This window comes from Cervus canadensis, chromosome 2 (genome assembly GCF_019320065.1).
Source record: "Cervus canadensis isolate Bull #8, Minnesota chromosome 2, ASM1932006v1, whole genome shotgun sequence".
NCBI lineage: Eukaryota > Metazoa > Chordata > Mammalia > Artiodactyla > Cervidae > Cervus > Cervus canadensis.
In genome coordinates, this window is record NC_057387.1 from 63,874,940 (window position 1) to 63,892,720 (window position 17,781).

At 36.3% G+C, this 17,781-nt stretch overlaps 1 protein-coding gene across 3 annotated transcripts in view; it reads left to right on the forward strand.

The window, feature by feature from the left end:
• PIGK (phosphatidylinositol glycan anchor biosynthesis class K) overlaps positions 1-17,781 on the forward strand; it is a 131,801-nt gene that overhangs the window by 7,504 nt on the left and 106,516 nt on the right. For all 3 annotated transcript variants that reach the window (XM_043460933.1, XM_043460934.1, XM_043460935.1), the window contains exon 3: positions 1,191-1,282. In XM_043460933.1, coding sequence (XP_043316868.1) covers positions 1,191-1,282 — 92 coding nt within the window. The remainder of the gene's footprint in view (positions 1-1,190; positions 1,283-17,781) is intronic.

A 17,781-nucleotide genomic window follows, 5' to 3' on the forward strand; every position in this document is an offset into this window, starting at 1 on the left:
GTATGTATTGCAAATTACCCTCTTAGAAGGTTTATATTAGTTTACCTTCCCATAAGTAGGATATGAGTGTTCATTCACCACAGCCTTGCCAATAATATGAATTGTCAGGCTTTTGGATGGTTATCAATTTATGTTTTTAAAATTATGACAGAAAATGAGCATTGTTAAAAGTTTCATTGTCCATTTTTAAGACCTTTGTTATGAAATGCTTGGTCTCATCCTCTGCCCATTTTTCAGAATGGAGTTGTTCATCTTATTAAGTTATAATTATTTCAAGTTTTTCATTTCTGTTAGGATTATATGGTATGTTTTTCTTTAATGTAGTCAAAAATTTTAGTGTTTTCCTTATTGGATTCCGGGTTGAAAATTCATTGTAGTGAAAAAGGCTTGTAGTTCCTTTTCACTTGCAGGGGCAAGAACGTTTGTGATGTTATCTGTCATTACACTTAAACCATTAGTAGAAGTATGTGATAGGAGTTAGGATGCTTAGCAAGTAGGTACACTACCAACCAACCCCAGTCTCTGGTTTTTCCTTTGGAATAGATGCTCGAGAGGGCTGACTTCTGAGGCACTGCATTAGATTTTCTTCGTATCCTTGGTATTTTTTTTAGGGATCTTTTTTTTTTTTTTTAAGTGTAAAGTTTGTTGGAATCATTTCTGGTTTTCTTTTCAGTTCAACAGCTTCTTTATGATGCATTCTCTTATGTGCATATAAAATCATTTTCTATGCTCTGTTTTTATCTCTATCTTACATTTTTCACAACTAAAATTAGGAAGCTATCCAGAGTGAAAGGAATAGTATATAACTCAGTGTAGTTAATTTTCTCTTCTATTCTGTGATGAGATTATGTTCCTTGTCTTGGGTTCTAAAGAATTTAATATTTTAGGAATAAGAATGTTACAGGATCACATAAATTGAGAGTAACTAAGTTGATTCAGTATTTGATTAAATTCCACAAAGATTTGTTTTCTCTTAAGCCGAATAGTTTTTTTAATTTAAGACCAGTTATGAAAGACCTCTTTTTAGGGAGGTTGGTTTTATTGACAATTCTTCAGGTGCTTTGCTGTTTGTAGGCCTGATTATGATACACTTTTTAGGCATCGCTATATCCTACTTAAACAGAAGTAATTTTGTAACTCTGTAGTTTATTTTGATTCCTACAAATAATATATTTGTTTTGATACTTTAGGTTTGTACCTCCAGATTCTGGTTTAATTATCGACATGTTGCAAATACTCTTTCTGTTTATAGAAGTGTCAAGAGGCTAGGTATTCCTGACAGGTAAGAATTCTTAATAAAGCTTAACTCTGAACCTCAGTGAAAATTGCTTTTAGATGACTGTTATTATATTTGTGTATTTGTGTTGTTTTTGAAAAATATAAAGAAACCTAATTTGAAGTTATTTTGTTATTGTTACAGCACACTGTCATGTATAAAGTAGTTTTAAGACTATAATGGCAAATTACATAAAACAGCAATCAATAAATACTAAGGTAGGAAGATTTGATAAAATATAATTGTTTAGTGTCCCTTATTTAATTATTCAGTGTCTCAGTCTGGGTTTAATTGTAGGTAACAGAAGGCAATTCTGACCGATTCAAGTAGAAAAGGTATTTATTGAAAACATATTGATTAGTTTACCAATTTGCTGGGAGGGTTGAGCGCTTGAAGAGTCAGGAACAGGAGAGACTACGTAACAGAAGAGGCGTATCTGAAAATCATAGCATAAAACCAGTCTGATGACAGGAATGCAGCCTGGAATTGCTGAAGGCTGGACTCAGCTACCACACAGCTGCCACCTTTTGCCTTTGGAAATTTAGTGCTGCAACCGCTGCCACAATCTGACCCTTGTTGTCCCAGTTTCTCACCATCTCCAGCTTTTAATTTAGAGTGCTTGATGGGAATGTCATGTTGGCAGAGCATAGATTAGGTGCCCATGTCCATGCTGCAGGGGTGACAGGAAGAATGACTATGTGGCATTGTTGGCTTCTGAATAGGGAGGGGGCCCCTGCCTTCTGTGAAGACTCGTAAAGTGGTGTATTCCCTAACTGTATGAGGGAGCTCAGGTACTAAGCAGAGCTTCCACACCTCCACCCCCAAATATCTGTCCTCCACCTTTGGTTTGTCAGATATGGTAGATCTATTTTAGCTACTTTGGAAGCAGTTATAGAAGAAACTGCAGTCAGTTTGGTTACCTAGGTGTGATTCATCTAGTCCTCTGGTTCCTCTCTACCATGTGAAGCAGTGTGGAAAGAGCTTTGCAGTTAGATCTGAGTTTGAAATCTGGGTTCAGTGGTTCAGTGGTGATTTCGGTTAGTCACTTTGCCATACTAAGCCTGTTTCCTTGGCTATTACCTGGTGATGGTACCACCTTCTTTGCAGGACTTAGGTACTTAAAGTGAATAGAAGTATGTATAAAATGCTGCAGGAGCAGAAAGGAAGCAGTGCATGACTCAAGAAACAAATTTACAGTCTATGTCAATAGATCATTTTAATCTAACAAGCTGACAACTATAGCCTATAATTGTAACTATAATTTAATTCCTGTATTTCGCCTGGAAATTAAGGCATCTTGGTAATATCACTTTTAAAAAGTGCATTAGGTCTGAGAAAGGATGATTTGTTATATCAAGTATAAGAATTATTCTTGTCATTAGCTGATTACTATAATTTGTTCTCTTCAAATAGGTGTATGTGTTTAGTCTGTTGATTTTTAACTGCTATTTCTTCTATACCAAACGTGCTCCTCCAGGGAATTACTATGCATTATTTGGCAGTAGGTTTCACTTTGGTAAATGAGTCTTTGTCCTGTCTATTATTCATTTGTTGTTGTTTAGTTGCTAAGTCATGTCTGATTCTTTTGCAACCCCGTGGACTGTACCTGCCAGTCTGCTCTGTCCATAGGATCTCCCAGGCAAGAATACTAGAGTGGGTTGCCATTCTGTTCTCTAGGGGATCTTTCTGACCCAGGGATCAAACCCATATCTTCTGCCTTGGCAGGTGGATTCTTTATCCCTGAGTGACCTGGGAAGCCCCTTATAAGTCATTAGGTGTTTTTTTTTTTTTAAATGATTTAAGTTTTAGAAGGACTGAACTGTACAAAAAAGATCTTCACCACCCAGATAATCACGATGGTGTGATCACTCACCTAGAGCGGGCCATCCTGGAATGTGAAGTCAAGTTGGCCTTAGAAAGCATCACTGTGAGAAAAGCTGGTAGAGGTGATGGAATTTCAGTTGAGCTGTTTCAAATCCTGAAAAATGATGCTGTGAAAGTGCTGCACTCAATATGTCAGCAAATTTGGAAAACTCAGCAGTTGCCACAGGACTGGAAACGGTCAGTTTTCATTCCAATCCCAAAGGAAGGCAATGCCAAAGAATGCTCAAACTATCGCACAATTGCACTCATCGCACACGCTAGTAAAGTAATGCTCAAAATTCTCCAAGCCAGGCTTCAGCAATACGTGAACCAAGAACTTCCAGATGTTCAAGGTGGTTTTAGAAAAGGCAGAGGAACCAGAGATCAAATTGTCAACATCCGCTGGATCATTGAAAAAGCAAGAGAGTTCCAGAAAAACATCTATTTCTGCTTTATTGACTATGCCAAAGCCTTCGACTGTGTGGATCATAATAAACTGTGGAAAATTCTTCAAGAGATGGGAATACCAGACCACTTGACCTGCCTCTTGAGAAACCTGTATGCAAGTTAGGAAGCAACAGTTAGAACTGGGCATGGAACAACAGACTGGTTCCAAATAAGAAAAGGAGTATGTCAAGGCTGTGTATTGTCACCCTGCTTATTTAACTTCTATGCATCATGAGAAACGCTGGGCTGGATGAAGCCCAAGCTGGAATCAAGATTGCCGGGAGAAATACCAATAACCTCAGACATGCAGATGACACCACCCTTACGGCAGAAAGTGAAGGAGAACTAAAGAGTCTCTTGATGAAAGTGAAAGAAGAGAGTGAAAAAGTTGGCTTAAAGCTCAACATTCAGAAAACTAAGATCATGGCATCTGGTCCCATCACTTCATGGCAAATAGATGGGGAAACAGCAGAAACAGTGGCTGACTTAATTTTTTTGGGCTCCAAAGTAACTGCAGATGGTAATTGCAGCCATGAAATTAAAAGATGCTTACTCCTTGGAAGGAAAGTTATGACCAAACTAGACAGCATATTAAAAACAGAGACATTACTCTGCCAACAAAGGTCCATCTAGTCAAGGCTGTGGCTTTTCCAGTAGTCATGTATGGATGTGAGAGCTGGACTAAAAAGAAAGCTTTTTAAAGTAAGCTTTTAAAAAGAGCGCTGAAGAATTGATGCTTTTGAATTGTGGTGTTGGAGAAGACTCTTGAGAGTCCCTTGGACTGCAAGGAGATCCAACCAGTCCATCCTAAAGGAAATCAGTCCTGGGTGTTCATTGGAAAGACTGATGTTGAACCTGAAACTGCAATATTTTGGCCACCTGATGCGAAGAGCTGACTCACTTGAACAGTCCCCTATGTTGGGAAAGATTGAAGGCAGGAGGAGAAGGGGACGAGAGAGGATGAGGTGGTTGGATGGCATCACCGACTCAATGGACATGAGTTTGGGTAGACTCTGGGAGTTGGTGATGGACAGGGAGGCCTGGCATGCTGCGGTTCATGAGGTTGCAAAGAATCGGACATGATTGAGCGACTGAACTGAACTGAACTGAAGGTTTAAATGATTTAAGTTTTAGAAGAATTTAAGCTTTAGAAGGACTTCTTAGAAACAGAATATAGCCATAGGGTGTATGTTATATATTAGGTTTTTCCCAGGGTTTCTGAAGAATTTTCTTATTCTTGTTTCAGGTGCTTTCCTTTCTGTATGTTTGATTATGAAGTCTTTGTTGGGGAATGAATTTGGGATTTAGATAGTTGATGATTTGAACTATTTGTTGCTTAGCAAACAGAGATCAATGGAATAGATTCTTTTTGACTTTTAACCTATTATGGTGAATATTCTTCTTCATGATGACTTATTTCTGCTTTACTTCTACCTGGAATTAGGTAAATATAAGTAATTTACGATTATAAGTAAATTTTAGTCAGAAAGTAATATGCTATTATGAAATAATAGTCTGGAAACTTAAAATCATTAAGAGCAATTTTCAGTTTTAATGCTGGAATTTCAAAATACTGTTTGAATTTATCTTGTACTTTAATGAGCATTTTTAACTTAGAGCAGTATAATCCTGTGTATCCTGAGAAAAATGACCGGTCACTGCATTGAATAAAAATTATAACTGTGTTTTGTTTACCCTATTTGCTTTTTTAAAGGAGCATTTTTCTTTCTCTTTTAATGCAAAATATTTGCATTTAGCTTTTCCGTATACCTTCAGTAAGAAACTAGTTCATGTCAGAAATCATTTCCGAAAACATGTGACAGAGACGATTGCCCTTTATTGCAGAAAAGAAGTTCACATCAATTCCTTAGATCCTGTTTGAAATATCACATTAGTTGTATCAGTACTCTTGTTCTGATTTCTCTTTGATTTTCTGTCTGTATTTCACTTCCTCTGACTGTACTGAGCTATTCTCTCTGCCTGGAATAGTTGTCTATATACTTGTGGCTCACTGCTAACAAAACCTGGCTGTGATTCTGAATCACTTATGGTACTTACTGAAAATACTGATTCTTCAGCTTCACCCCTGGAGAGTCTCATTCACTAAATCTGAAGTGAATCCTAGACATCAACTTTATATGTGGTTCTGTGCATAATCAAGTTAGAAAGCACAGCTGTAGCTTTTACCTGACCTTCCAAATTCACTTTAATACTTCTTCAAAAAAGCATTTCCTGACCTTCTTGTTTGCTTTCATAGTATCCTTTGTATGTACTTTGATTATAACATACTAATTATAGTGTCTCCCTTATTAGATTATTAACTCCTTGAAGGGAAGGATTATATTTTATTTCACTTTGTACTTACAGCATCCAGCACAGTGCCTGGATAGTAGGTGCTCAGTAGATGTTGGATAAATTAACTTGTGACTTGAAAATACTTTACCCAGTTCAGTTCAGCTCAGTCGCTCAGTTGTGTCTGACTCTTTGCGACCCCATGGACTGCAGCATGCCAGGCCTCCCTGCCCATCCCCAACTCCCGGAGTTTACTCAAACTCATGTCCATTGAGTTGGTGATGCCATCCAACCATCTCATTCTCTGTTGTCCTCTTCTTCTCCCGCCTTTAGTCTTTCCCAGCATCAGGGTCTTTTCAAATGAGTCAGTTCTTCGCATCAGGTGGCCAAAGTATTAACCAGTTAGGCAAAGCAAACACAAGTTTGTACTTTAAAAGTAAGAACATTTCTGTCTTCTAAAGTGTTCATCTAGTTTTTAGCAAGTTTATGTGATATAAAAGACCTTTTAACACATAGGTTGTCAGAATTTTATAATACTATATCAAAATATTGATTCAGAGAGGGAATTTAATGGTTATGGGGGAAAAGAAGATGATGTGCTCACAAGATTTTTATAGTTGCCCTCCAACTTGTCTATTACCCTGTTCACATTTAAGTTCCACAGAGTTCAGCTGTCTTGCACTTTGTGGCTGTGCTTTCTGTAACCTTACCCACTCACAGAGAGTTTGTTTTTCTTTGCTTGGTTTTAGCTTCTTGAAATAATTTCACTATTTTTAGGAAATTCTGTGTCCTCAATTAATAGTTTTGGACTAAATCTCTGTTTTGCTACCTCCAGTAAGCTTTATATGCTTAAGATGAGGAAGAGAAAAGGCGTTAAGCAGAGGTTAGTTTCTACAGTTGGTATGTGAAGCAAAAATGGAGCCAGTTATTCTTACACGTTTCTTAAATAGTACATAAAGTACAATATAGCATTATCTTTCATCCAGTCTAACACAGCCAGTTTTAGAGCAATGCTAGAACAAATTACTGTGTTCTTTTTCTTTGATGGAACATTTGGTGAAGTGGTTTACTTCAGATTAAAGGACATATTATATGAAAAATATCCATATCTTTTTCAACACTAGAATCATGATGCTCGTGCTGTGAGAGGCACAAGAGAATTGAGACTGACTGAGAGAATGTAGAATCATAGCTCCCATCTCATCTCATGTTGACTTTGGGGAATAAATGCTTGAGTAATTGGGTGGATGAAATCTGTCTCTCCTTTAGTTTTTTTGGCTCAATGCATAAGAATTAAGTTTATGGAGTTAAATGTGTATATAATTATTTAGCTCTACCATAAGCTGGGTGGATATGAGTTTTTATAACAATCTCTATCTTATAAATAATTTCTATAGTTAAATCCTGTAGCTTTTCTTTTTAAAATTTATCTTTTTATTGAGATAGAGTTGATTTGCAATGTTGTTTTAATTTCAGCTGTATAGAATAGTGACTCAGTGATGGTCCAGTGGCTATTCTGATACCTTTTTCCCCCTTACTCTGTATTTTAATCATTATATGAGATTAACATTCCTAATTTAAAAGCTTTATTCTCTCCTTATCCATAAATTCTTGCAAAACAAAGTACCAGTCCTTTATTCTGGAACTCACGGCCTTTGTAGTCTGTCTATATCTAATATTCTGCTCATTTCAGTTTTTTATGCTTTCTTCTTGTAAGTCTCTGTATTGGCATCTGTCGTTGCTTTACACTTGTTCTTTCATCTATAGTTTTTTTCCTTCTTCCCTCCTTTCAGGTTTCCATGTGTCCAAATTCACTTCATACATTCCCTAAAGCTTTCTTGGTCCTTCTTGTATAAATATTTTATTTATATTTCTGTCAAGGCACTTTTTTGTATGTATTGATCTTATTTCTTCAAGGCAGTTTCTGATACTATTTTTTGCATTCCAATACATTCTTTAGTATATTGTGCAAAGTTGAATGAATGAATGAATGGATAGTATACTAAAGGCCCCTAGTTAAGTGGAATTTAATTGGTCTAGGATAGAAAGGAAATATTTATAAATATTGCTTGCTTATAGTTGTTTAAGATTTTGATTCATAAACTCTTCAGAGCTAAAAGTGCTCAGTAGTAGATTTTATAACTATCCCCTGAGTCCTACTTTTGGGATCCATGGGTAGGATGATCTCACCAAGGGAACTTCAGATTCATTTCTTTCTATCGGATTAACTTCAATTTATTCTCTATCTTCTTACTGTTTATGTTCCTCAGGATGCACTTTTGTGTTTTTGGTCGGTTGTCCCTTTTAACTTCTTTCTCAAGTAATAAATATTAGAATTATAAATGCAAATTCCGAGAATGTTGTAAATTAAAAAAGAAAAAAATATCACTAACTGCCTATTATTGTTGTTTTGAAAATCAGGTTGGTAACATAGCTTTTGACTAACAATTCTTTAGGCTGCTGTGAATTAGATCTTATACATAAGAGAGTATTGTGTAAGGTGGAGCATTAATAAGATACTTCAGGGATTTTCTTGTATAATTTTTCATTAAAATAATATGGAGAAGGCCATAGATATAGTTCTTTGGAGATGCTTGTGGCTTTCCAATAAGGTCAGCCAAAGTGGACCTCTATTTTTGGCCTCCTTTTCTACCACCCTGCAGTATACATTCACTATCTACCATAATTCAGATACTGTGACAGGCATTTTATAATGAATTATTTCTTCTATCTCTTGAGACCTTTATGGGAGAACTCCGTAGATGCCATTTTCATATTAAAAATTGTTATTTAGAATGGTTAAATGACTTGCTTAAGGTACATTAAAGGTACCATTAAATAATAAAACCAAAATTTGAATTCAGGTGTTGTGATTTTATGGCTGGAGCATTTCTATTATTTCACAGCTGTCTCTTCCCTAAGAAATTACAACAGATAATATTTATGTAACATTTACAATTAGAGAATTCTTATAATAACATGATCTCATTTTATTCTTATGACAGTCCTACAGAGGTTCGTATAATTATGCACAATGATCATTTAATACCTTATTTAATTAGAAATGTATATCTACATGTTGAATGTAGTGCTTATGAAAATCATTAATATTAATTGAGTAATATAATGAATGCCTCTCCTATTTTCTCATTTTAACTTTTTTCCGTAGCTTTTACTGTTGCCTGAGTTTCATTATTTCGTGCTTCGTGTACTTCATGCCTCTGTACTTCAGCGGCTTTGTAGCTGTTTATTCCTTATTTCTAGCGTCTTTCGCCCTCCAGTTCATCCTACACACAGCTGTTAGAATTATCTTTCTCAGATATTGCTTTCGTCTTTTAACTCCCACGATCAACAACCTGCAGCGCCTGTTGTTTCTCTATAAAATTACATAAATTTCAACCAGCCTTCAGTCTTTACTGCTTTGTTAATAATAACTTACTGCATTCTTCTGTTGATTTGTTCTGATGTCTACTACATAATACTTATTAACTCCTATTTCCATTTTTTTTTAACCATTCATCCTTCTTAGAACATTTAGAATATCCTCCGTGCTGTCCTTTCCTACACATAAAACTTTCTTTCTTTGTGTTGCTATGTAGAACTTTGTATAGGAAGGTCACTGAGTAATATTTTTTTAAACCATTACCATTAATTTATAAAATTTTCTCAATAATAAATATATATTTAAAATTTTATTCTACTACTATTTTTGTTTTATAATTTTGCCTCATTTTTTGTGAACAAAAGGACTAAAACAGTAGTAAAATGCTTTGTAAATAATTTGTAATATATTATTGTAGTTATTGTCAAGATAATATTAACTTATACCTTGGAGTGTTCTGCTTCTTATTGTGTGTCATTTCCCAACAGTTTTTTCTCATATTTTGTAAAAATATAAATAATAATGTTTGAATATAGATCCTTATGTATTTTGAGCAGTCTTGTTGTTTTATTCTCACGTTGGCAGCTGATCTATCTACCACTCCCTGTGATGTTCTTGGTGAAGTCCATAATATCTTGAATAGATAAACATTTAGAATAGTTAAGAAGCCAGAATGTGCTCTGAGGAGGAGAATAGTAACGATAATAAAAGGAACATTTGGCCACTACTGTCATGCTCTTACGTTTAGATAAGATCCATTTGTAAGACTTAGAAGACCATTAAGAGTTTTATGGAGCAAATGAGAAATTTCTTTATTGATTTCTAAACAGATAGGAGTACTATGTATGGACTGCTGAAATGAGAGATGCTTTTTCTTGATCAATACCACAATGTCTTCATTCCTGACACTGTCTTCATATCTGGTAACTTGATTTCCTTGACTTCGTTCTTTGGAACCGTCTTGGCTATTCTTGGATCTTGTTCTTCCATATTAAGTTTACAGTCAGCTTGTCAAGTTCTTAAAACCCTGTTGGGATTTTGATTTGCATTACAATAGATTAATTTAAAGAGAGTGGACTTCCCTATGGTATTAAATCATTCAATTTATGAAAAGGTATATTTTCACTTAATTATATGTTTAACAGCTTTCAAATAAGCCTCAAAATTTTGAATTTTTAGTTTTTGGTAGAATTTTTCGCTGTCAGTTTTTTTCTTTTTTTGGTTGATTCTGTAAGTGGTACCCTTTATAAATACATTTTCTTCTGTTGTGCTTGCAACACAAACAGAAGTTCATGGATTGGAAAAATTAATATTGCTAAAATGTCTGTGCTACCCAAGTGTCTATACTACCCAGTGCAATCCCTATCAAAATTCCAATGGCATTTTTCACAGGAATAGGAAAAACAACCCTAAAGTTTGTATAAAACCTTAAAAGACCCCAAATAGTCAAAGCAGTCTTGAGAAAGAAGAACAAACTAGGAACATCATATGCCCTGATTTCAAACTATATTATAAAACTGTATAATCAAAGCAGTATGAAAGTGTTAGCTACTTAGTTGTGTCTGACTCTTTGTGACCCCATGGACTGTAGCCCACCAGGCTTCTCTGTCCATGGAATTCTCCAGGCGAAAATACTGGATTGGGTTGCCATTTCCTTCTCCAGGGGATCTTCCTGACTCAGGGGTCAAACCCGGGTCTCCGGCATTGCAAGCAGATTCTTTATCATCTGAGCTATCAGGGAATCAAACCAGTATAGAATTGGTATAAAAACAGTTACATAGACCAATGGAACAGAATAGAGAGCCCAGAAATAAATTCATGCATATATGATTAGTTAATTTATGGCAAAGAAGCCAAAAATATACTATGGAGAAAGAGCAGTCTCTTCAATAAATGGTGCTGGGAAAACTAAACAGTGACATATAAAAACTAAAATTAGAACATTTTCTCACACCATATAGAAAAATAAAATGGATTAAAGACTTGAATATAAGACCTGAAACCGTTAAACTCCTAAAGGCAAACACTGGCAGTAAGCTCTTTGACGTCAATCATAGTGATGAATTTTTGGGGGTTTGACTCCAAAAGCAAAAATCAACAAATGAGACTACATCAAACTAAAAGTACAGGAAAGGGAACCATCCATAATGAAAAGGCAATCTACTGAATGGGAGAAAATATTTGCAAATCACATATCTGATAAGGGGTTAATGACCAAAATATATAAAAAACTCATAAACTGAATGGGCTTCCCAGGTGGCACTAGTGGTAAAGAACCTGCCTCCCATTGCAGGAGACATAAGAACTGTGGGTTCTATCCCTGGGTCAGGAAGATCCCCTGGAGGAGGACATGGCAACCCACCCCAGTATTCTTGCTTGGAAAATCCCATGGACAGAGGAGCCTAGAGGGCTGCAGTCCAAGGGTTGCAAAGAGTTGAACACGACTGAAGTGACTTAGCTGCCGACTTAGCACACACCCATAAACTGAATAGTAAAAAAACAGTCTGATCAAAAAATGAGCAGAGAGGACTTCTCTGGTGGTCAGTAGTTAAGAATCTGCCTGCCAATGCAGGGGATATGCGTTCAATCCCTGTTCCAGGAAGATTTCACATGCCTTGGGCAACTGAGCCCCATGCCACAACTTCTGAAGTCTGCATGTTCTAGAGCCTGTACTCCTTAACAAGAGAAGCCACCACAATGAGAAGCCCACACACCTTGACTAGAGATTAGCCCCTGCTTTCCACAACTGGAAAAAGCACATGCGCTGCAACAAAGACCTAGTGCAGCCCAAATAAATGAATAAATAAAAAACTAAAATTTTAAAAATGAGCAGAAGATCTGAACAGACATTTTCCTAAAGAAGATACAGTGAAAATGAGTTAGTCGGTCAGTTGTATCTGACTCTTTGTGACCCCATGGACTGTAACCCACCAGGCTTCTCTGTCCATGGAATTCTCCAGGCAAGGATACTGGAGTGAGTAGCCACTTCCTCCTCCAGGTGATCTTTCCGACACAGGGATCGAACCCTGAGTGTCCTGCATTGCAGGCTGATTTTTTACCATTTGAGCCACCATATACTGATGGCCAGTGGGTACATGAACAGGTGTTTAACTGTTCACTAAGCATCAGGGAAATACAAACAGAAACCTCAGTGAGCTATTACTGTAAATAATCTAGAGATGATATAAAGTATAGAGAGAATGTTGGTATGTAGAGTATATGCAAATACCAAGGCATTTTATATATAGAACGTGAACATCTGTGGATTTTAGTAATTTTAGTAATCACAGGGATTCCTGGAACCAACCCCTTGCCAGCCAACCAAGGGACAACTGTATTGGGGAAGCAATAAAAGGAGCTGATGCATTTGATATCATGTGATTTTGGGTAGGTGCTAGGTTGTTCTGAGAAATAGGAGGGAAGAAAGACAATTGGTGGGGTGGAATACACACTAATTTACTTCTCTTCCTACCTTCTTTCTTTTTTCCTTTCCTTCTTCCTCCCTCCCCTTTTCAACCAGCAGATATGTATTGCGAGCATATGGTGTTTCGAATACACTTGCCAATTTTTGTAATTTCAACTGATGTGGAGATACAGGGAGAGAAAAGGGCAGAGAAGGAAACTATAATTTCCATGGAAAACCTAAGTGTTTGACTGGTGGCAGGGGGAGTGACCTCAAAATAAGTCAGACTCAACTCAACATTTCACTAGGGAAAGTGGTGATAATAATAAGTATTTCTAAGAAATTTCTGAGGAATTTCTAGTGGAAATTTGATAGAAATAATGTTGTAATTCTGTCACGTTATATCTGACTCAGGAGGTGTTAAAAGGATAAGTGAAATTAACATTTGTGAACATAATTTAATTTCTTTGGAGAAAAGATATTTCACAGAGTTTTATATTAATGGTTTCCAAGAATTTGGCCATAGCTTGAGTGGGAGATTACTCAAGTCAGTAAAAAGGTAACCTGACATTAAATCCTTATACCTACCCATTAACTTAAATTTAATTATATCCATCTCCAAGGCTTCAAATCATGAAACTGAGATGTTATTCTAGAAAGTAAAACCCGTATTAGTCAGAAATTAATTTACTTAAACTGTTTTTCTCCACCATACTGGAAGCAGAGACAATCAAATAGATCATATATGGGAGCTTATTCTACAAATATATTTTCGGATTTATTCTGGATAAGTAAAAGTTAACTTACTATTCTGTAGTTCTTCTATCTATATTGTTATACTTAATAAAAATAGATATTAAAATATTAACTGTGATCTACTGATAAAGAGTTTTAGTAGATTGCACTTACTCAAGAAAGTAGTTTAGATATGGTCTTTTCCCCCCCATTTTGTTGTTTATTTAGATGTTTAGCTCTTGCACTAGGTTTTTATAAACTGACAAACACTGACAAATTTTTTGCCTACAGACCTATAACCACATATTATAAGACAATGTAGATATATGGTCAAACTCACATTAATACACATCACCATTTGATCAATTATATGATAATTATCAAGTATCCAAGTGAGTATACAACTCAAAAGTCATAAAAATTAGATGTCTGTTCAGTTCACTAACAGAAACCCACTTCCTATTTTGAAAGGGAGGTTGGGAAGAGAAGGAAAAAAGCACACTTCAAGCAAAAATAATAGCTGGTGAACAACTTCTAGTAGGTGTAGAAGAATGACAAGAGCTTCAAAAGTGTTATGACTAAGAAATTTTTAGCTACAGTAACAAAACGTCTTTACCTTTAAAAAATATTTACTGATAAAAGAGCATATTCTTTATATTCTGCACAAGATAAAGGCAAGATCTTACTGGAAATATTTAATAACCTTCTCGCATTCCTTTTTAGGCTCTTCCTGTTGTTGCACACAAAAGTGCAAACATTAAATTAATTGTACAGCTTTTTTTCTTGGAGGTGTTAAAAGATATACTTCTTTGTACAATGTAGATTTTCAAAATGCAGATTTTCCATAACAGCACAAATGAGATTGATGGGACGATATTCAATAATATCATATGACTTGTGGGCTTCCTTGGTGGCTCGGTGATAAAGAATCCACCTGCCAATGCAGGAGACACAGGTTCCATCCCTGAGTTGGGAAGATCTCCTGGAGGAGGAAATGGCAACCCACTACAGTATTCTTGCCTGGGAAATCCCATGGACAGAGGAGCCTGGTGAGCTGTAGTCTATGAGGTTTCAAAGAGTTGGACATGACTTAGTGACTAAACAGCAATGACATATGACTTGATAAAAAATTAACAAACATCAATGGTCATGTAAACCTGATGTATAGTTTAATGAATGTGGGCAAATGTTAGTGTACTGTGAGCAAGCAAATAACTGTATAGGCCCTGCTGTCAGTAAGAAATGACTGAAGGAGTAAATCACATAAGATCTAGAATGTTCATAGTTCCTAGGGTTTTAGTTCTATATATAACACTAAAAAATAGAAAATGTTGCACTGCATATTTTGGTACCTAAACTTTCTAAATTTCTTATGTATTGTAAAGATTCTGATATGGGAATAGATCAAAGAAGACATAACTCAGTATTATATGATTTCAGGAACTGGGAGGAGTGATAAATTTGAAATGCTGGATAGCAGGAGTCTTTTGCTAAGTGTCCAAATACGTTCATTGTAACCTAACAGCAAGTATATCAAACCAGTTAATCCTAAAGAAAATCAACCCTGAATATTCATTGGAAAGACCAATACTGGAACTGAAGTTGCAAGACTTTAGCCACCTGATGCCAAGAGCTCATCTTTGGAAAAGACCTTGATGCTGGGAAAGATTGAGGGCAAGAGAAGAAGGGGGCGACAGAGGATGAGATGGTTGGATGGCATCACCAGCTCCATGGACATGAGTGAGCAAACTCCAGGAGATATAGTGAAGGACAGGGAAGCCTGTTACACTGCAGTGCATGGGTTGCAAAAAGTTGGACATAACTTAGTGACTGAACAACAACAGTAGCAACCTAGGCATAGAGGCTCTGTCAAACATATAACCTGGTAAAACTGCTTTTCAGTACTCCTATACATGATACTGGAGAAGGAAATGGCAACTCCAGTACTCTTGCCTGGAAAATCCCATGGACTGAGAAGCCTGGTAGGCTACAGCCCATGGGGTCGCAAAGAGTTGGACGTGACTGAATGACATTAGACTTACTCACTGAGTCAACTTCTTGGCTCATGTGTGCAACAAATTAGGTCCTATGTGAAATTCTACTTCCAAGACAGCATCAGACACCTCAGTTCTGTTGACCATTGAAGTCTTTGCAGCATAGACACGTTTGAGAGTGATATTCTCTAAATACAGAAGTTGCTTGATGTTACAAACTCCATGCTGCTTTTGTTTTCTGATCTGCACTGCATCTTCATGTTTCATTCTACCTTCTTGCTGGAGCAGCAAACAGTGGAGCTCTTCTAAGACTTGCCACACAGTGAGCATCTATACAATAACCATGTTCTTCATAAAACTTGATTTTCCCAAGACTTAACTGGTCATCAGCAATATGGTTGGATGGTACATTTTCATCAAAAGGACAGTCAGGAACATGGATACCTTTTTTCCCATAAGAGCAGTGTTGCACATTGCTTCACATACTCTTATTAATACTGTTGTGGTAACCCACATTTCTTCAGTTTCTCCTTAATTTTGTTCATAATTTTGGTTGGATTGTGTAATAAGAAAAATTATGTGCTTGTATGTGACTTCCATGGGAGTTGAATATTTCATGCAAGATATTAGTTTAGTTAAAAAATTACTCATTAGGGCTGTGGAAGAATTAAATACAGAAATGATGTAAAAAAGTAACTTGAGTTGGAAAATGCTTTGTGGATTCAATTCAACACTTCTGGGTCCAGGGAACTGCTCTTACTCAGCTTCTTGGTGGAGTGGTATTAAATTTCTATAGCTTTCTTGTCCTCATAAAGGTCATGCTGTGCTTGGCAGTAATCTTCACTCACCTTCAGAAACTCCCTAAATGTGTGATGACAGAAAGGAGGACATCTACTCATTGAGAATGGTGGCCTGCTCACGCAGTGGGGACCACAGTGGCAGTGACTAGGCGGCTGTGGCCGTGCTGCAGGGTGGACAGTGCAGGTGTTGACAGAGGCAGCGGGCGCTGTTGGGTTTCGAAAAAGGTTGAAATCAGAACGTTCCATTCCTTGAGTACTTGTTGTCAGATTTTATTGTAATTAAAAAAAGATTTTGGGAAGATTTTTTTTTAGGTTTTTTTTTTTTTAAAGGTGAAAACAGACTTAAAAATTTGTAGCTCTAAAATGATTTGTTTATTTAAAAGTTTAAAAATGTTTGTATTGAAGTTTAAAGCATACATTTCATTGAGCCATGAAAAATGGAAATACCAAAACGAGATTCGTATGAGGAAAGTGCATGCGTGCCTGCTAAGTTGCTTCACTTATGTCCGACTCTCGGTGACCCCATGGACTTTAGCCCCACAGGCTTCTCTGTCCATGTAATTCTCCAGGGAGGAATACTGGAGTGGGTTGCCATGCCCTTCTTCAGGGGATCTTCCCGACCCAGGAATCGAACCCGTGTCTCTTACATCTCCTGCTTTGGCAGGTGGGTTCTTTACCAATAGTGCCATCTGAAAGCCCATGAGGAACATGATGTCCCCTTAATATTTGTTGATGTGAGTATAGAAATTGTTAGAGGTTTTGGCTCTGCTCACTATAAGGCAACATATTCCATTCTGCCAAAGAATGTAGTAGTAGGGGGTAGAACATATGCAGGCTCTGAAATTAAGTCTCGTATCTTCTGCTTATCAGTTATGCAGCTTTGGGCAAGTGATCTGCCCTCACTGAATTTCCTTACCTTTGGAATGAAGATAAAAATAGTCTTCACAAGATTGTTGTGATATAGTGAGAATTAGGTATCTGAAAAGACTGCAGCACAGTGCCTATCACGCTGTAAACTCAACAGATACTTGTTTCCATCATCCTGTTACCCTACCCTGTTTCCATTTTCCCATAACTTCTGATCTTATTTTTTCATACTCTTATTCCAATATGGAATCCAAATTTGACAGTTTGGGTAAAATAGTGTCTGCATAGTTTAATATGGAATGGTTAAATCATGTCAATTAACATCATTATATTGCTTTAAAATTTTTGAATTATTTTTGATTGATATTTACTATTACTTTCTAGTTAATTAGCTTTTCATTTTGTCTGTCATAGTCTCCATTTTATATTTTTCCTCTTTAATTTTTGTCCTAGTTGACTTTTATGATCAAAGTGAAGAACAGAAATGGTGGTAACTCTTCACAATCAGTGTAGTGTGTCTATATTTTATCCTTTGTAAAAAAGATTTTTAAAAAACTGGTAAAAGTGATAACTTCAGAAGAAACATAGCCATCCAAGTCTTCTTAATGAATAACTAAACTTATTTCTTAAGAATGTCTTTCTTAGTGCCCAGAGAAAATAAGAGCACCTTTTTATTTACTTGCTATTTGTGAAGAGATATGTACCAGAGAAGACTTATTTAT